Source organism: Rhinolophus hipposideros, assembly GCF_964194185.1.
Source record: "Rhinolophus hipposideros genome assembly, chromosome: 22".
Classification (NCBI taxonomy): Eukaryota; Metazoa; Chordata; class Mammalia; order Chiroptera; family Rhinolophidae; genus Rhinolophus; species Rhinolophus hipposideros.
The window spans coordinates 12,101,891-12,121,924 of NC_138068.1; the positions used below are offsets into that span (position 1 = coordinate 12,101,891).

At 51.5% G+C, this 20,034-nt stretch overlaps 1 protein-coding gene across 1 annotated transcript; it reads right to left on the reverse strand.

Annotated features, from left to right (window-relative positions):
• Window positions 1–430: 430 nt before the first annotated feature.
• Window positions 431–7,429, reverse strand: MMP9 (matrix metallopeptidase 9; the record flags this gene model as incomplete). Its single annotated transcript, XM_081033349.1, has 13 exons — window positions 431–750; window positions 2,107–2,210; window positions 2,303–2,453; window positions 2,808–2,947; window positions 3,069–3,351; window positions 4,168–4,323; window positions 4,411–4,587; window positions 4,962–5,135; window positions 5,358–5,531; window positions 5,621–5,749; window positions 6,013–6,161; window positions 6,544–6,776; window positions 7,292–7,429. 13 exons carry the CDS (start codon window positions 7,427–7,429, stop codon window positions 632–634), a joined length of 2,127 nt encoding a protein of 708 aa, XP_080889475.1. The 3' UTR covers window positions 431–631.
• Window positions 7,430–20,034: the final 12,605 nt, after the last annotated feature.

Below are 20,034 nucleotides of genomic sequence, written 5' to 3' on the forward strand. Positions count from 1 at the left end.
GAGTGCATCCTCTCAACCACAAGGTTGCTGGTTCAACTCCCGCAAGGGATGGTGGGCTGTGCCCCCTGCAACTAGCAACGGCAACTGGACCTGGAGCTGAGCTGCGCCCTCCACAACTAAGACTGAAAGGACAACAACTTGACTTGGAAAAAAGTCCTGGAAGTACACACTGTTCCCCAATAAAGTCCGTCCCCCTTCCCCAGTAAAATCTTTAAAAAAATAAAAATAAAAATAAATAAATGTTTGATGAATGGTTAGCCATTTCCTTGGCTGTAAAACAGGAATAATCACACTGTACTTTCCTAATAGGCATAATTAAATATGTTAATATTTATGAAGTACTTATAACACTGCTTGGCACAAAATAAGCACTTTGTTAAATACATACATACATATGTGTACATGCATGCATATATACATAAATAAATCTCAAGGTTAAAGAATCCAAGTTTATTAAAGACATTCCAACAACAAAAAAGGCAGGTGGGACAAGAGGGCCCAGCCCACCTCCACTCGTCCTTTTTCCTCCAGAAGAGACCCACCAGTTTGTATCCAGCAAACTGGCTCCTTCCTCATCAGGATGGTCCCCCATGGGGACCCACACTGCAGTGCTGAAACAGGATGGTGAGCCTTAGGCCTCAGGGCACTGCAGGATGTCATAGGTCACGTAGCCCACTTCGTCCACTTGGTTCATCTCATTCCGGAAATTCACACGCCAGTAGAAGCGGTCCTGGCAGAAGTAAGCTTTCTCTGCAGGGGAGAGGCAGGTACAAGAAGGGTGATTCCAACTCTCCCACATGAACATATAGAAACAAGAGGAAAATCTTTACAATCATCCCTCCTGCCCTTTCTAGATCTTTCCAAGTTTTTCACATGACACCTCCATCTCCCCCACAGAGATGCTGGAAGGCACAGACACTGATGTCCAAAGCACTAGCACAGAGCCTGGCACACAGTAGGTGCTCAGGACAATTTCAACATTCATTCATCAAATCCATTCATTCATTCAACAAATATTAATCATGCCAAGCACTGTTAGAAGCACTGGGAATACAGCAGAGAAAAATTGCAGGCATGACCTAAGTTCTTTCGGTGCTTACACTCAAGTGGGGTAAGACAGATGATTAACAAACAAACATGTAAAGAAAAGATTGGTTTTGACAATGCAGAAGAAGTAAAAGCAAGTAAGTGAATAGATAATGAGGGTCAGAGAAGGCTTCTTTAAAACGGTGGCTGTAATGCTGAGACCTGAAGAATGAGAAGAAGGCAGACCAGTGACAATCTGGGGGAAAAAAAACCTTCCAGACAGAGGGAAAAACTGGCACAAGGCCCTAAGCAAGGAATGACCTTGATATGTTCAAAGAGCAGCCAGAAGGCCAGTGCGGGTGGAGGGAACAGAGAGAATGACAGAAGTAGTGGAAAGGGATGAGGGCGGAGATGTCAGATCACATCAGTTTCTTGGAAAAGAGCTGAAGTCACCCCCAAGACCACTCCTTGGGAGGTCTCCCACTCCTAACCCCTCCTTAATCCCAGAGACTATATGAAAGATATTGGACAACAAAGATGGCTTGGACTAGGGAGTTTGAAAGAAGATAGTGAAAGTAAATATATCGGTGGTAGAGTCAACAGAACTTGTCAACTAATTGTATATGAGCGGGGAGAAAGAGAAAACAAGAACAATTCCAGCTACCATCCCCATTTTCCAAATGGGGAAACTGAGGCTCCGCAAGCAACAGTGACTTTCCCAGAGACACACAGCTATGAATCGCTTTATTTATCACGATATTCCCAGGGGCAGCACAATGCCTGGCACATTACAGGCACTCGGTAAATGTCGTCTGATAAAACAATGAGCCTTCGTGCAAATCATGTATCCTGTACTGTAGGGGAAAGAGGCAGGCAATTTGGATCCTAGCTCTGGTTGTGGCCCCGTGTCCCTGTATGATCTGGGGAAGGTCCCTGCCTTTATAGGGAGTTTATCCATGCTGGGGCATTTGCCTCAATCGTCCGGCTTTTCCCTTCTCGCTCAGAATTTGACCAATCTCTACCATGGGAGGAGGTGTCTCAGGGAAGGACCCTCCCCTAACCCCCGTCTGCAGCCCTCACCTCGGTACTGGAAGATGTCGTGCGTGTTCAGGGGCACCCCGGGGAACATCTGGTCCACAGGGCTGGCGCTCTGGGGATCCACCTTCTGCGTCTTCACGTCGAACCTGCAGGAAGGCAGCGAGGAGACAGGTGCTGAGCCGGCCGACGGGCGGATTTCGCCCGGGCTCCCCCTACTGGCGGTCCCCCTGGCCCTCACCTCCAGAAGGTCTGCCCGCTGAACAGCAGCACCTTACCCCCGCCGCGCGGGAGGCCACCGGTGACTTGGGCCACCTCCGGACCCAAGCCCAGCTTGTCCAGACGCCTCGGGCCTATCACCGACGCGCCTGTGTAGACCCACACTTGGCGCCCTGCAGGGGAGAAGGATCGCATCGGTCTGGGGGCAGGGAGAAGGCACACATTCTCCCTGAATGTCAAAAGGGAAAAAAAAGCCAACGAGGCCTTTCGAAGCCTGGCGTAACCGCAGTCTTGGGGCCCAACGAGCAGAGCCGCTCAGTACAATTGTGCAAGGGTGCGGTGAGGAGGGGAGCTGAAATTCATCCCCCTGCCCCCTCCCCCGCTAAATTTGCTAAATTGCATCCGCCAGGAGGGAGTATCTTTTTCTAATCCGTGCACGATGTTTTATGGATTATCCGTGGTCTCTTGGTCCTCCTAGATTGGGGAGGGGGTCGGGGAGGAGGGAAGGGAGAAAGGAGGACACTAACCAGAGAAGAAGAAAAGCTTCTTGGTAAGAGGCTCCTCAAAGGCGGAGTCCAACTTGTAGGGCAGTGTAGGCCACGTGTCCCTGATGAGGAAGGGGCCTTGCATCGTGCCTCTCTGGCCCTCAGAGGACTGCCAGTACTTCCTGGGAATGAGAAAGGCAATGGGGGGGGCACTGAAACTTGAGCCAAAGACGAGTGGGCCGGAAGGGACAAGCAGGTCCCTCCTCCAAGCCCCCTTCCGCGCCACACATCCCGGCCCCTCACCCATCCTTGAAGACATGCAGGCGATTCCCGATTTCTGCGATGGCGTCGAAGATGTCTACATTGCAGACATCCTCAGATGGCTCCAAAGACACTGTTGGGGCCTCAGTAGGGCCAGCAGTCGGGGGACCCGTGGGCCCAACTGAAGGGGGGCCTGTGGGGCCAGCAGTGGGACTCTCGGAGGGGCGGGTAGTGGGAGGCCCAGTGGTGCAGACCACTGGGGGAGCGGTGGGCTGGGTTGCAGGTGTGGTGGTTGGAGGCTGTGGCTCAGGTTTAGGGCGAGGACCTAAAAAGAGACACCAGGTGAGACACCCACTATTTCTGCGTACCTCTGGGCCCATGAAATATCTACTCCCCAAAGCCTATGAGTCCCCTGCTGGCACTCACTTCCACACTCTAGATGTCAGAACCTGCCTTCCCCTCTCCACAGGAAGGGGTGTCCTTTCCTACACTCACCTTTCCTACACTCACCTTTCATTCGAGCCATATTTATCCAGTCCCTGGGCTCATCAGGCCCCGCTGGGCCCTAGAACATAAGGCAGGCAGGAAAACCCCTCTTCCTTCCACCTCCCAGCTGGGAGAGAAATATTTTTTGAACACAAACTGAGTGCTAAACTTAGTGTTAAAAGCTTGATCAACTCACATTAGCTAGCATGATCTTAAAAAAGAAAACCCCATAAAGTGGATTCTTTAAAATCCCCATTTTTTTAAATGAGGAAATAATACTAATGATAATAAGTGACTATATATATATGGTCAAACACTTACATGGTGCTTACTATATGCCAGGCATTATTCTAACTCACTTAAACCTCCTGATAACTCTATGAAGCAGGTACTATTATTAGCCTCACTTTACAGATGAGGGAATTGTGGGCTGAAGTAACAGACCCAGGAAGTGGCTGGACTGGCTTTTGAACCTCCGTCTGTCTCACCCTAGATTCTCAGTTCTTTATCACCATCTCAAAGCACTGACCCCTCAGCCATTAGACCCGCTGGACCCAGGCTTCCCTGCAGGTAGGTGCTGAGGTCCCACCTTGCCCCACCCCTCCCCATTCTCCACCCTTCCCTCTCCCCCCCCCACCCCTGCCCCAAACCTCACCATACAGATGCTGGATGCCCTTCACGTCGTCCTCATGCAGGGGGGGCTCCTCGGTGTAGCTGTACATGGGGTACATGAGCGCCTCTGGCACAGACGAGTGATCTAAGCCCAGCGCATGGCCGAACTCATGTGCAGCCACGAGGAACAGGCTGTACCCTGGAAGACAAAGACAGCCTGAGACGTGAGCCCTGTGCCCTCGCATCCCAACCACCCCCAGCCCCAGAACCTCAGAACCCTGCCCACCTTGGTCTGGGCAGAAGCCCCACTTCTTGTCGCTGTCGAAGTCCGAGGTGGTGGCACACCAGAGGCGCCCATCGCTGCGACCCTCTCTGGTACAGGTTGAGTACTCCTTGCCCAGGAAAACGAAGGGGAAAACGCACTGCTCCCCGGCCGAATTGCCCCCGCTCACCGTCGAGTCGACTGGAAAGACCCAGGGCCTTGGGTGAGCCAGGTAGGTGGAGCCAATGAGGAGCCAGGAGCAGGTCAAACCAGGAGCTAGAGAATCTTGGCACCGTTTTTAAAGCCTAGGGGGCGATGTGCGGCGCAGCTGAGCCCAGGCTAGGCTGGTGGGCGGGGCCTAGGGACCTGAGACCGAGTGAGAGGCCGCAGGCCAGGCGAAAGGCCAAGCCACAGGGATGGGGCGGAGGCAATTGGAAGTCAGGGGGCGGGGCTGTGGTGGGGATGGGCATTGTCACGGCGGTCCTGAGGACTAACGACAAGTGGAGACAAACTGATGGGTGGAGGGGACACGTGTCTGGGACCAATGCTGAATCTGGTAGGCGGGGAGGAGCTACCTCGGGTGGGGCAGAAGCCATAGAGTTTGTCCTGGTCATAGTTGGCGGTGGTGGCGCACCAGCGGTAGCCGTCCGAGCGACCGTCTGTGGTGCAGGCGGAGTAGGAGCGGCCCTCGAAAGTGAACGGAAACACGCAGGGCTTGCCATCTGCATTGCCGTGCTGGGTGTAGAGTCCTGGGGAGGCCCACACATTACCCGGCGTTTATTGACCCACCGGCCACCCGTGTGCTCCATCCCTCGTCTCCTCATTTCACAGATGGGGAAACTGGGCCCGGAGCACAGGAGAGTGACTTGCAGGCCACACGGCACTAGGGACAGAGCTGGGATTAAAACCCAGGCGTCTGGACCTTCGAGGGTGGTGGGCGGCCCCCACCGTCGCCGCGACCCCGCACTCACTCTCGCTGGGGCAGAAGCCGAACAGATGGTCAACGTCAAAGTTGGCCGTGGTGCTGCACCAGAGCATGTCGTCTGAGCGGCCGTCGGTGGTGCAGGCGGAGTAGGAGCGGCCCTCGAAGTTGAAGGGGAAGTGGCAGGGGGCGCCACCTGCGTTTCCAAAGTGCGTCTGGACCACTGCAGGAGGAGAGGGACGGGGGTCAGGGCGAATGGTGATGGGCACGAGAAGAAAAGGGAAGGGGCGTCGCGGCGGCTCAGAATCTCACCGACGCCCTTGCCCAGAGACCACAACTCTTCATCGTCGAAATGGGCGTCGCCTTGAATTCCGGGGCCAGGAGGAAAGGCGTGTGCCAGGAGCCCGTCCTTCCCGTCGAAGGGATACCCATCTCCGTGCTCTGAGGAAGTCGACGGGAAGAAGAGTTAGCTGAGTCCGGTGTGCGGACCGTGTGCTCCCCAAGGGCACGGAACTGAGTGGGCCTTGCGTCCCCGCGCTGTGCTGGGTCACAGAAGAGGAGGCGCCATAAGGGAGAGCGGGGGTGGGGGCCGGGGTTGGGGGGACAAGCAAGAGACAGCCTGACCAGTGCCCCCTGTACTCTCTACATGGTCTTCTCTCCCCTGTCCCCAGACCCTCTTGGCTTGTCCCTTCTCGCGTTCTCACCGCGAACACCAAACTGGATAACAATGTCGGCTTCCCGGCCGTACACGCGAGTGAAGGTGAGCGGCGTCACCTTGCTCCAGACCGCGAAAGCGCGGGCAAAGGCGTCGTCGATCACATCCTGCGGCAAGTCTTCCGAGTAGTTTTCGATCCTGTCGGGGAAAGGCAGGAGGACAGAGTCCAGAAGTGAGAGGCTGAGAGGCGGGAGCAGGGGCAACCGCAACACCCTCTGCCTCGGGGACTTCAACAGCCACAACGCTCTCTGCGCTCCCCGCTTTCACCAATAAAGCACTGTCAGACGCACCTTTCTCTCTGGACACTCACAATGGCCTTGGCAAGGAAGACTCAGATTGTGAGGCCCATTTCCCTAAAGGGGAAACGGAGGCTCAAAGGTGGAGCCCCTTGCCCCGGGCTGCACATTTAGTGAAACCCACCGATGGGCGTAAGGCAGGAAGTGTTCACCGACCGCCGGCGCCTATGAGGACCGACCTCCCCACCCGACTCCCGCGGTCCCCGCGGGACCCCGCCGCGTACCAGTACGTGATGTTCTGGTGGTGCCACTTGAGGTCACCCTCAAAGGTCTGGAATCCGCCCAGGTCTGGGACGCCGCAGCGCGGGGCGCGCATGGCCTCCAGGGTGGTGCTGTCCAGCTCTCCAGTCTCCGGCAGAGCCAGGCGCCTCTGGAGAACCCGCAATGCCCGACTCAGGGACTGGTTGTCGTTTCCAAACTCCGCCACTTTAGTGTAGCCATAGCGGTACAGATATTCCTGTGGATGAAGGGGCAGAGATTTCCCAGAGCCTTGACTCCCTTTCTGTGCCCTAATGGGTCAGGACCTCAACCCTTTAGGAGCGCACGGAGTGGCAACAAGGCACGGTGCCCAGGATTTGGTACCCTGGACACCAGTGCCTGTACCTGCCCAAGTATCTCCTCTCCTGTAGACTTCCTCAGCTCCTGCCCACCCCGAATGCCTCTGGCCACGCCTCCCTCAGGGCTCCCTAGAGTTTACCCCTGTTCAACCCCAGCCCATGTCCCCTCCAGAACCCTCCAATGCTCCCCAACACCATTTCCCACTGCCCATCTAAAATCCTCATTAACCCATTCCTAGCCATCATTGCCCAGAGCATCCACAGGACACCCCCCCAGTGCCTGATACTGGACACCGCTGTTCTCTAGACATGCCCATCACCCCCAGTATGCCCCAAAATATCTCCTCTGAGACTCCATACCCTCCCTAGAACTCCAACTCGAGGACTGCAACTCTAATCTGGGGTGTTTGCCTACCTCTGCCAGCTGTCTGTTGGTGAAACTGGTTCTCAGGTCTCCTGGGAAGACAACAACAGTGGGCTGGTGCCGTCTGGGGGCAGCAGAGCAGCAGCCCAGCACCAGGAGCGCCAGGACCAGGGACAGCCAGGGGCCCATGGTGAGGGTAGCAGTGTCTGGCTGCAGCCGCACTTGTGGGGGCTTTAAGGAGGTGCTGTAAACTGAATAAGTGACCCCGCCCCTCCCGCCAGGCCAGGCAGGGGCTGACTCAGGGGATGGTGTGTGTGTGTGTGTGTGTGTGTGTGTGTGTGTGTTGGCAGCCCCAGCATGAGAAGGCAAAGAAAGGGCTTACACCACCTCCTCTCCCCTCTCTGCCCACAGTCCCCGTTGCTGAGTCAGGCAGGACCCCAGACCCACAGAGACCTACAGGAAACCACAGGCCCATAAGGGAAAGGTTGGGTTTTGCAAAATGCAGAGCTTGTGAGAACTGTTTGAAAGAGAGGGGAGGAGATGAAGCTGGAGGACTCCCTGAGTGCTTTATCTGACGGCCACAAGTGGTCAGCCTAAGGGAAGAGTATGGAAGATTCCCTGAGGTCTCTGAACTTAGTGACCCCCCCTTCTGCTCCCCTCTGTAGGACCCTCCTCACACTCCCAGACTCTGTCCACTTTTCTCCTCCCTGGAAGTTTCCCTTGACTCAGCTTCTTCTTGCTGCCCTACCTGGCCTGGAAGGAGTGGGCTCTGCTAGGCAGGAATTGGGGAATTCCACTTGGGGCAACCCCTGTCTATACAGGCTGACTCCTTCAAACTAGTGGGGAGTTTGTAGCAGCTGGAAGGGAGCGGACATGGCTTTATTCTCTTCCTTTAGTGCCTTGGGCAAATGTCCTCACTCTGAATTTTTCTCAGCTGGAATAAAAAGGCCGGGGGGGTGGGGGGGAGCTTTGTCCCTAAATGATGTGAGGATAAAATGAGATCAAACCGATAAAATGCTTAACACAGTGTATGTTGCAAGTCTTCAACAAATTACCATGATTGCTTTTAATTATCTGAGCCAAAACCATGATTCCAACTTGGAGTGAGGAGACTGGGAACTTGGGCTCTAATCTGCTGTATGTGCCTTCCCCTCTCTGGGCTTTGGACTCTTCAACTGCAACATAGGGGGAAAGGGGTAATCTCCAGGAGCCTTTCAGTTCTCCAGCCCTGCTCCACCCACACAAGCTCCAGCACCCATTATCACCACTCATGCCAATAACCAGCAGCCTCCCTCCCTTCCTTCTTCCCAGCCAGCCAGCCAGCGAGGGGCAGGATCTACATTTGCCTTCTTTGAGGCATTATTTGGGAAGGCCAGTAATAAAAATTCAGTGAGGTGTGTTTAAGGGGCTTATGTGCCAAGCACTTTATATGCTTATGTAATAAATGAGTCTGTGAGTTGGAGAAAATTAGCTTCTCTTAAAGGAAAATGGAAGCTCTAGAGTTCACTAATTGATGAGCATTTGCTTTGGAGTCACACAGTTCTGGTTTTCAGTCCCAGCTCTGCCGTTCCCCAGCTACGTGACCTTGGGCAAGTCACTTCACCTCTGAACCATAATAATAATTCATTTTTGGAGATCTACTTTGTAATACTGTGGTAAGTTCCCTATAAGCATCTCATCTCATCCTCACCACCATCTGTGAGGCTGGTTCAATGAGTACCCCTCCCATTTTTAGAGGAGGAACCTGAGGATCAGAGCAGTTAAGGAACGTGCCTGTGATCACCGAGTTAATACAGCGAACCACAAGCGTAGGGCTCCCTGGTTCTGAAGCTTTTCATGTTTATGGCCATTTACGGGGAACTAAGATGACCAGGGGTTGAAGGGGAGTGGGGAGATGGGATGGAGGAGGGCGATTTAAAACCTGGACCCTTCTCCTCTGATCCTCTGCAGCCACCGAAGATTAGAGAGGAGTCTCAGGACTTTGGGGAATCAGAGGCTGGGACAAGGGACCCAGGGTGACTATATTCCAGATTTGAGAGTGTGGGGTCAGAGCAATATGATTTTGGAGATGGAAACAAAGAAACATTCCCATCCAGGGGAATCTTCATCTGGACGCAGATATGGGCTCTAGGAGAATCCATGAACTACCCCCAACTTGCCAACAACTGTATAAAATATGTCATATCTATGTATATATGTCATATTTCTCACATTTAGCAATATTGATATTTGGGGCTGATAATTCTTTGTTGGGAAGGACGTTCCTATGCATTGGAGGATGTTTAGTAGTAGCACCAGCCTCCACCCACTAGAGACCAGTAGCACCTCCCCCTGCCAGTTGTGACAACCAGAAAAGTTACCAAACATTGCCAAATGTCCCCGGGATGGGTGGAAGCGGCAAAGGCACCCCCAGTTGAGAACTGATAGATGTCGGTTTTTCTATGTCAACGGTCCAAAATTTTCATTGTATAGTCAAACATGGAGGATGAACCTAAAACCTTTAAAGTCCATTGACTCAACAAACATTCAAGTACAAGTAACATTAGTTGAGTTTTTACAGACCAGGCATTGTGCTAAGAACTGGGAATGTAGTAATGACCAAGATAGCTTTTGTCCTCATGCTCGTGGAGCTGAGAGTCCAGTAGGGGAGAAATTGAGTGAGTAATTCATTACCAAAGAGACAAACGTCACAATTACCCTCATTATGCAGTTAAGGAAACTGAGGCCCAGAGTGAAGAATTTGCCTATGTCACAAAGCAAGCCAGGGACCGAGTGAGGGGGGCAATAAGGACTGGTAGCGAAAAGCCTACACTCTGGAGCCAAGCTGCTTAAGTTCAAATCTCAGCTGTGGTATGAACCTGCTGTGTGATCTGATTAGTCTACACAACCTGTCAGTGCCTCAGTTTCCACATCTGTAAGATGGGGGTAATAATAATGCTTACCTCAGGGGTCATAAGGGTCAAGTGAGTTAATGTATATAAAGTGCCTGGCACATGGTAATAAGTGCTTGAAGCTACTCTAAACACGACTGCCTCGGCGTCAGCTGACTTTACCAAATGGGGAGCAGGGAGAGAACACCCTGCCTGGAACCCCAGAGCCTGATTCCTAGAGTCAATCCAAGCAAGAACGCTCCTTTTTTTACTCCCTCCCAAGTTCCTCCTTTACCCCTGGCTTCCCAACCCCCATCAAGGGGAACTTAGAGAGAGCTTGGCTTTCAACACCAATGGCAGGAAGTGGTTCTGGTTATCACATCCCCCTTCCCCACTTCCCCACCCCTCCTTCCAATACCACAACAGAATTTAGCCAAGGCCCTGGGAGAGGAGGCAGGGAGCAGGCTATACCCCAGGTGGGTACTCCCTAACCCTGACCCAGGTCATATCTTGGACTCTAAGCCCCTCACTGAGGTAGGGGCCTCATTCGGATGGGGAAGAGGCTGATCCTGGAGTCCTGAGTCACCAGCTGGATGACACAGCCCTGCAGGCTGCTATTAGTAACTCCAGGCCCCCAAACCATGGTCAGCCTCACGAGATGAGGAATCTCTCTCCCTATCTATGATGGGGGAACTCCAAGCCTGTTTCTCCCAAACCTGCCAGGCCTGAGAGGCCCCGGCAGGATGTAGAGAAGACACTGGTGTCTAGGATGAAAAAGAAAGGTGTGTATATTGCAAGACATTGCCCCAAGGGAGAATATCACTCAAGTACACACCCCCACCACAAACACACCTGCCATCCCTAGCCCCAGGGTGGTGGCAATTCCCAGGCTGACTCTTAGAGGCCCTAATAACAACACTGTCATGCCTCCCACTTATCTGTATTGAACTCCTTCAACAGGAAGCCATAGAGAATAGATTTTGGAATCAGACTTTCTGGGCTCAAATTCCAGCTCCTATTTTTTCTGACTGTGTAACCTTAGGCAAGTCCCTTTGCCTCTCTGTCCCCATTTCCTCACATATAAAATGGGGAGAGAACAGTCCTCACTCAAAAGGTTGTGAGGGGACCACCCAGGTGGCTCAGTTGGTTAGAGCACTGGCTCTCAACAGCAAGGTTGGTGATTCAATTCCCCACAAGGGATGGTGGGCTGCGCCCCCTGCAACTAAAGATTGAAAATGTGAACTGGACGTGGAGCTGAGCTGCGCCTTCCACAACTAGATTGAAGGACAACTTGGAACTGATGGGCCCTGGAGAAACACACTGTTCCCCAATATCCCCCCGCCAAAAAAAGGTTGTGGAAGTATTAAATGAGATTATACATTGTAAGTTTTCAGCACATAGTAGGTATGCAGGGGGAAAAGTTAGCTATGATGATTGTGTTACCCTAATGTTCTCATCTTTACAAATCAGGATTTATGATCTCAGTTAACTCTACAATTTCAAATTCATAAGCCCCTTTTACTGGTGAGGAATCTGCGAGGCTCAGGGAGTTGCCCAAGTCCACACAGCTAGAAAGGGACAGACGTGGGACTCCACCCAGACCTGACACCAGCACCCTGTTCCTTCCACCACATTCTGCTTATGTCCCCTGCCATCTCAGTCTGTGATCATTCTAATAGTCAATGCATGAGGGGGAGGGGGCTTTGACAGTCTATCCAGTGCTATCATGGACCTTATATCACTTCTGATGTGCACCAAATGACAGATCTTCTTAATGTCCTATTTGAATCTGAGGTTTCAGAACTCCTTGGCATTCATGGGAAATAGAGACTGTAAACGATTTTCAGTCTTGGGCCAGGTGACTGGCTAAGGCCCAGCGAAGTGCTTCAGTTTGCTCACTGTCAAACAGCTGGTGAGTGACAAAGCTCTTGCCCAGGCCTTCTGACTCTGAATCCCGTGCTAATATCAGGTCACTGGATCTGGCAAGAAGGAAGTCAGTGGGGGAAGCAGCCTGGGGATTAGGGGGTGCCCAGAAGTCAGGTTGGAGGGGGTAAACCCAGGAACCAACAGAGAGAACAGGTGTGGGGTATTTGGCTGGGCTCTGTAGGGAAAAAAATGGGGGTGGGGGGTAAAAGAGGGAAAATTAAGGATTAAGGTGGCTGGAAGCGGCAGAGAAGAGCCGAGGGGAGTTTCCTTTAAGGCGAGAGACTCATATGCTGATTGATGGAAGGGACGGTGCTGTGGAAGGAGAGATATGCAAATCGAGGGGGAAAGAGGATGAGCTTAGAAACAGTCCCTTTGGCATCGATAGCCCACTGGCAGGTAAGGCTATGCTTGGGATTGCAGCAAAGCAGGTGCAGCCCCAAAATACACATTTAAAAGAGTGTTTATTTGTTATTAAGATTTTTTTTTTAGAGCAGTTTTAGGTTCACAGCAAAATTAAGAGGAAAGTACCGAGATTTGCCATCTAGCCCCTGCGCCCACACAGGTACAGCCGTCCCCTTTGTCAATATCCCCCAGCAGAGTGGGACATCTGTTATAAGAGATGAAACTTCACTGGTACATCATCGTCACCCAAAATGCATAGTTTAGGGTTCACTCTTGCTGTTGTACCTTCTATGGGTTTGGACAAATGCGTAACATGTATCCCATCATTATGCTATCATAGAGAGTAGTTTCAACTGCCCTAAAAATCCTCCTTGCTCTGCTAATTCATTCCTCCCCACCACAAAGATTGTTTTTGATATTTGAAAAACTTCCTTAAAGTAGCCCGCATGGGAAAAATCAGATCTTTGTTGGACTTCCATATATAGTCATTTCAGGGTTTAGTATTGTTTTACTTTGGATCACATATAGGGAAGGACATTACACTCTCAGTGATCACAGCCCCTAAAGGTTTGGAGCTGGTCCTGTTCCCAGGGGGTTGGGGGAGTCCCTAATCCTTGGAAATCCCAGGCTGAACATTCGTGGCCACTCAGTCACTCAGTCCATACTGGCCCTGGGCAATGGATCAGGAGGGAGATGTCCACATAGCACACGGGACAACTGGCAATTTCTTTTCCCCTTTTACAAACCTGGGTTGCACCCCTACTCTTGGTCAGGCATGCTTTCTCATGAACCTTCTAGTTCGGGTGGCTGACTTGTAGTCCGAGAACCAGCAGCATCAGCAACACCTGAGAATTGGTTAGAAATGCAGCTCCTCACCTGCCCATTGCCCCGGAACTATTGAATAAGCACCTCTGGGTAGAGCCCAGCAATCTGTTTTAACAAGCCTGCCCAGATTCTGATGCATGTTCAGGTTTGAGACCTCTGCTTTCTTCTAGCTTCATCCCAACACAGAGAGAGGGAGGGCTTTTGACCCCATTGCCAGGTGAGGAGACTGAGGCTCAAAGACATGAAGCCACTTGCCTAAAGTCACAAAGCTAGTACTAAAACTAGGTGGGAATCTAGGTCTTTTTGACTGTAAAGCTGATGCTCCTCACCACAATATTATAGCTAGGGCCAACATTCAAATATCTAACAACCAGGACCTCAGGAACCTTGACCAATCAGAACTGATTCAGTGGGGGGAGAGGGGCCTGCACAGGAAGGAGTGTTATTAACCCTTACACCCCTGGATCTGTAGTCCTAGGGGTTTGGGGGAAGAGGCTACTGGCTCTGGGGTACTTACAGTGTTCAAAACAGCACCTGTTACCGATGAGTAGGGAACTATTTCAATGCTTAACAACTGGTGCTTCTGTACTAGTACATACCGGCTGAACATCAGCCATAAGGACAGGCCCCTTCCTAGGAGAGGCTCCTGAAACTTGGTTTGCACCACCAGGCAGAGAGCCGGGAGCTAAATATAGCCCCAAAGAAAGCACAGGTACAACAACACACATCTTGTCAGAATACTACCTGATACTAACTGTTCAGCAGTGCTTCTCAAACGTGGCTGCACACTGTGGAGTCACTAGGATTTTCTTTTGCATAGTGACACCTAAGTTTCACCACCACCACCCCTAACCCCTGGAGAGTCTGCCTTAATTGGTCGGGGTGCAGCCTGGGTGTTGGGATTTTTTTTCTAATTGGAGAATATTGGGGTATGTCTCTCCAAGTATGTTTCTCCAAGTCGTTGTGGAGGGCGCAGCTCAGCTCCCAGTCCAGTCATCGTTTTCAATCTTTAGTTGCAGAGGGTGCAGCCCACTATCCCATGCCACCATGCCATGTGGGAATTGAACCGGCAACCTTGTTGTTGAGAGCCTGAGCTCTAACCAACTGAGTCATCAAGCCGTCCTGGAAGTTTTTTAAAGCCCGGATGATTCACATACAGCCCAGGTTGAAAACACTGCTCTACAAGGCCCCTGAAACCTGTAAGAGACTCCAGATTGAGAACCTCTGGTTTGCATCAGTATTTCTCAAGGCTGGGGACTTTTAAAAAAATACAGATTCTCAAGAGATTCTGATTCAGTAATCAGTGGGGCCCGGAATTGGATGTTAGCAAGCTCCCCTGATTTAGAAATCAGTGACAGGGACAGCCCCCGAGGGCCGAGGGGCTCAGAGACCTACCCCACTAACCCACCCCCAACATAGTTGAAGCAATTGAAAACATTTTGCCAGGAAATATCCAGAACCAATTTCCCCAGCTCTTCCTTCCTCTGTGCTGCGGAGACATTGCTTCAAAGAACATGCTCTGAAACACAGCCCAAGACGCCCTCCCGGGAGGGCCATTTTCCGGCGAACTGCTGCAGAGCCCCAGGCTTGCTCTGATTGCCTTTTCTTCCCATTAATCCTGGGACACCCTCATTTAGATGCGATCTGCATAAATTTGCATATTAAGTTCCAGTGCCCCCACCTCCTGCCTCCCCACCCCTGTGGCATGTTAGGGGAAAATAATACTAATGTATTCACAAAGCCTGCTGAGATGTGTTTGAACCTCACGCAGCGCTGAGACTTTGATACACCTGAAGCCAGGCGCTGGGATTAAGGGAAGATGGCACAGGCCCTGTGTGGAGGCCGCAGGAAGTCTGTGGAGAGGATGCACTAGAAGCCTTCAGAGCTCTGAAACCAGCAGTTCTAGCCCTGCTCCTGAAGAGAGGCGATTTGGGATTTGTCCAGTGGGAAAAGATGAGGAGCACCCGTAGATGGGGTAAGGGAGCGCCCCCTTGCAGGGGGACAGGTGAGATTCCTTTCTAGCCTCTGAAGGGGTCTGTCTTGGAGACCACCTCAGACGCTCTCAGTCTCCAGCCATGGGCTCCCTGAAGAGCCCACCAGGTGACAGCTGGTGTAGTGGGAGGGGTTGGTGCTGGAATCCATCAGACCTGGTTTGAACCATATGACCTGGGGTAAATGACTTTCCCTCCATGAACCTCAGTCTCCTCATCTTTACGACGGAAGTAACCAGCGCATTATATGGTGATGGGAGCCATGTCTTTATTTGGTTACCCAGTAGTTGAATATCTTTCCTAGGCCCCTTCTGAGGCTGGGAAGCCATCTGCTAATGAGTGTACGTGGGACGTGGCATTGGGAGCCTAGCAGCCCTGAGAGTCCTCATGGGCTGTCCCTGCGTCATGGTTCTGGCCGCGTTCACAGCTGACCGGCTTCCCTTGCCTCTAGCTCACTTTTCTAGTCAGGCCTCAAGCCTTCACGTCACTGCTGGGATCTTCCAGAAACCTTTTCAATACCTTCCTTTTTGCTTAAGTTAGCCCGAGCCAGTTTGACTGCTTGCAACCAAGAGCCCCAATTGACACAAGGACCATTCTGTTCCTTCTCCTCAACCTCCTAAGGGCTTGGCTTTGATTGCAAGCACTACCAGCCTCATTTCCTAAAGCCTCCTGCATAGCACTTCCTGAAGGTCTCTGGGACACTGCTACGCGGTCCCCATCCACTCCTCTTCAGCCCTGCTCCTTCCTCTAGGCATCTCCACCTGCTTCTATTCTCTCCTCCCTGGTCTTCAAAATTTCCAAAACATATGTATATTATCCTATAGTGCACCCTCCTCCCTGAAAGTCATCCAAACAGTTGACAACCTGGATAATCGCCTGTGGGGACAGAGTCCCAAAGAGCAGTTTCCAGGCTCTCGGCCTCACGTGGAAAGGTGCTGGCTCGGGTAGTAGATGGCCATCAGCTGTAACCAGTTAGCCATTGGCCATTAATATAACTGCCGTGGCTACGCTGGTAAGGGGGTTGGTTGGTTGGCGGAGAAGCAGATGATGCATTACAGCTAGCAAGTGGGGTTAGCAAGCGTGGATAGCGGATTGTAGATCGTGTGGATCCTACTTCCTGTGTCTCGCCTGACCGCCAGCGAGACTGGGGCGCAGAAAGGCCCCTCATTGGAGTACTGGTGGATGTTTCCTTTTGTGTCTCAATCAGCCGCCATCGAGTATATAGTGGTATGACTCCCCTATCTATGGCTCCATTGTTCCTTTTTGGCCTCCCCACATCCTGCATTCTTGTGCGGGGAGAGGGAGCTGAGACCCTGCATGACATCGCCTTACATCCATTTTCTCTGTATTAGTCTGCTAGGGCTGCCATAACAAAGTACCACAGATGGGGGGTGGTACAGAAATTTTGTCTCACAGTTATGGAGGTTGGAAGTTCAAGATCAAGGTGTTGGCAGGGTTGGTTCCTTCCAAGGCCTCTTTCCCTGGCTTGTAGAGGGTTGTCTTCTCCCTGTGTCTTCACATGGTCTGTGTCCTAATTTCTTTTTATTATAAGGACACTAGTCATATTGGATTAGGATCTATTCTAATGACCTTGTTCTTTAAAGACCCTATCTCCAAATACACTCACATTGAGGTTCTGGGGGTTAGGACTTCAACATGTGAATTTTAAGGGATGCAATTCAGTCCATAATGCTCTCCATTCTCTGCCTTCTCACTGTTCACTGCTGGTGCTTCAGCCTTACCACTCGTCGTCTGATAGTGTAATCGCTCAGCAGCCCCTCCCAGCACTCATGCTCCAAATGCATCTGGTTGGTCAGCAACCTCTGACCATACTCAGAAAGCTTCCATAGTTTCTTCTGTCTCCAGAAGGAAAATTGAAACCTGTAGCTCGGCATCCGAGGCCCTTTAGAACCTGGCTCCCACCTGCTTTCGCAATCATCGTTGCAATTAGGGCCAGGAAAAATAGCAATGTTGTTTAGCGCCTTGCTATTCAAGGTGTAATTCACGGACTTAGAGCATCGGCACCACCTGGGAGCTTGTCAGAACTGCAGACTCTCGGGTTAGGCCCCAGACCTACTGAAGCAGAAAGTGTGTCACCTGCACAGACCCCAGGCGATGCTATGCACCCTGAAAGTTCACAGACACTAGTGGTAAAAGAGAGGGACTCATAAGAGGGAATCCACCTTGCTGGGTCAGAAACTTGACTGTGTCCTGACAGAATCATCCAATTTTCAGGAGTCTAGGGTACAACAGCAAATGACAATTCTGAACTAACAAATGAACTTTACTTCTCAAGGCTATTAAAAATGCCTAACTGACAAGTATAAACAAATAAAAAGGTTGCCCCCGGATGGGAAAGGCAAAGTTCTCCTCTCTCATTTCCATTCAGCAAACATGTATTGAGGCCCCGCTGGCGCCTGGCTGGGTGCTGGGTGTTGGGCATATGGAATGAAAGGAGACTTGAGCTTTGTCCCGCACGCAGAAGCTCACAAACCAGGAAACAGATCACAAAGACATGTGTTCAATCACCGGTGTCCATGACAAGGGCACCCAGCCACCCTCCCACTCAACTCCTCCGTTCTTTCAACCTCAGTTCTTGGACCATGCTCTGGCCTCCGGGCCTTTGTACTCCCCATTCCCCGTGCTTCAAATCCTTCCCACACCTCCCTCTCTGCCCTCACCCCACCCTGGGCCTGGCTAAACCTTATTCATCGTTTAGCTTTCAGCTGAGATGTCATTTCTTCCAGGAAAATGCCGCCGACCACCCCAACCTGAGAAGGGGGCTCTTCCGTGCTCCCACGACCCCCCTCAACCAACCACTTCCCTTATGTGGCATTTTCATAATTCAGAAAGAATTTCCTGCTTATTCATCTATCTCTTCCTGCAGGCTGAGATCATTATGAGGGCAGGACCTTTATCTGCTGTGTTCACTGCATTCATAGGTATTTCTTAAACATAGAAAAATAATAGTAATACTAGTCAGCTTTTTTCTTTTTCTTTTTCTTTTTTTTTTTTTAGCTCATCCTGTGTGCCAGGCACTGACATAGTATTTATACATATGAATTCATTTAATCCTCACAGCTGAGGTGCTATTTTTTCCCATTTCACAGATGAAGAAATAGAAGAACAGAGAAGTTAAGAAACTTGCCCAAGGTAATAGAGCTCTGAAGTGGCAGAGTAGGGATTGAAACCCAGGCAGTCTGGCTCCAGAGTCTGCATATTAGGAGAGGGGTGATTAACTCTATGGGGAGAAGTAAGAGGTCAGGGGAAGCTTTAGCAGGAACCACGCTCTGAGCCAGGTTTTGAAGAGTGAAGAGGAGTTTGCCGTCTGGGCAAGGAGCAGGGCTTGCAGGCTTGGCACCCCCCCACCCCCTCCCACCTGTCCCTGCAACAGCATTCTCCTGAAGGGCACATGCAAGAGGATCGACAGCACTCCAGATACTGGCGATGAGGCTTCGAGAGGGGGAATGCCTTAGACAGCATTCAGTTTCAGCCTGAGTCATCCACGAGTGGGGCGAGGCAGGTTACACATACCCTGCGGCTCTGGTCCTTCAGTCCTTGTGTTGGTGAGGAAACTCCCCTCCCCTCTTGCCCCAAGATTTGAGGCTCACTCCTAAACCACACTCCCATTTCATGCAGGGATTGGCTCACCACCTCAGAAGGGAGGCCCCAGCAAGCACCCCTTCAGGCAGGGGCAGGCCCAGAGAGGACATAGAAGGTGTGAGGGCAGTGGGGAGGTTCCCCCACGTCCCACTCCAACTGTCCTCAAACTGACCTTACAAACTCTGGGAGCCTCCTCTGGCTCAGGAGCACCCCCCAGCTTTTAAAGCTCCAGCACCCTTTTAAGAAACTGGATCTCAAGGAAAGCCCAGTATTTAAGGCAGATGAAGAGAAGGTGCTGCTCCACTCTTCATCTCTGCTGACCTGTTCCTGGGAGGGACCCTGAGCCCTGAGCTAGCTCCACCAGCCCTTTCTACTGTGGGGATCATTGAGGCCCAGAGGAAGGAAGAGATCTGCCAAGAACACAGAGCAAGTCATGGCAGCGCCTGGAACGGGAACTCAGGTCTCCTGAGTCAGACTAGCACTGCCCTCTCTAAGAGCACCACCTCTCCTGCCCTGACCTCTGGAGTGCCACCTGGAACACTCTCCCCCGACCTTCATTCACACCGTTCATTCATGAAAGGTTTCATTCAGTAAACCTTTACGAGGCTTCTTCTAAGTGTCACACACTGAGCCAGGCCCCTGACCTCAGGGGGAAACAAACTGATATGTAAGACAAACACATTCGCAGATACGTACAATCCACTCCCGTCGTTCTCATTACCTTATTCTCAGGGTGGGGGCACAAACTATACAGAGGGCGCCAAAATAATGTATACATATTTTAAGAAAGGAAAAATCTATTAAAATTGTCATACTCAACATATACCGATAACAAAAGATGAATACAAGTCACATTTGACTTCTGCAGTTACAAGGTGCTCAGAGTGGTTCTCATCAGTGTCCAGACACTTCTGATGATGGCGAACTACTGCTTGAGCAACACTGACCAACGTGTCCCCTTGTGTACATTCTCTTGGCACCCCCAGTATATGTGGAGCACTGAGGAAGGAAGGACATGGACATGGTGGGCTGACAGGGCTCCCCTCACTCAGTGCCTCCTCCTGACAGTGGGCTGAGGACAAGAGATGTCAGACCCAGGCTCTGCCTGAGCTCGCAGCTTTGTGCACTGGTTGGTTTAGACCCAATGGCCACGGAGCCCGTGGGCCTGTTTCAATTT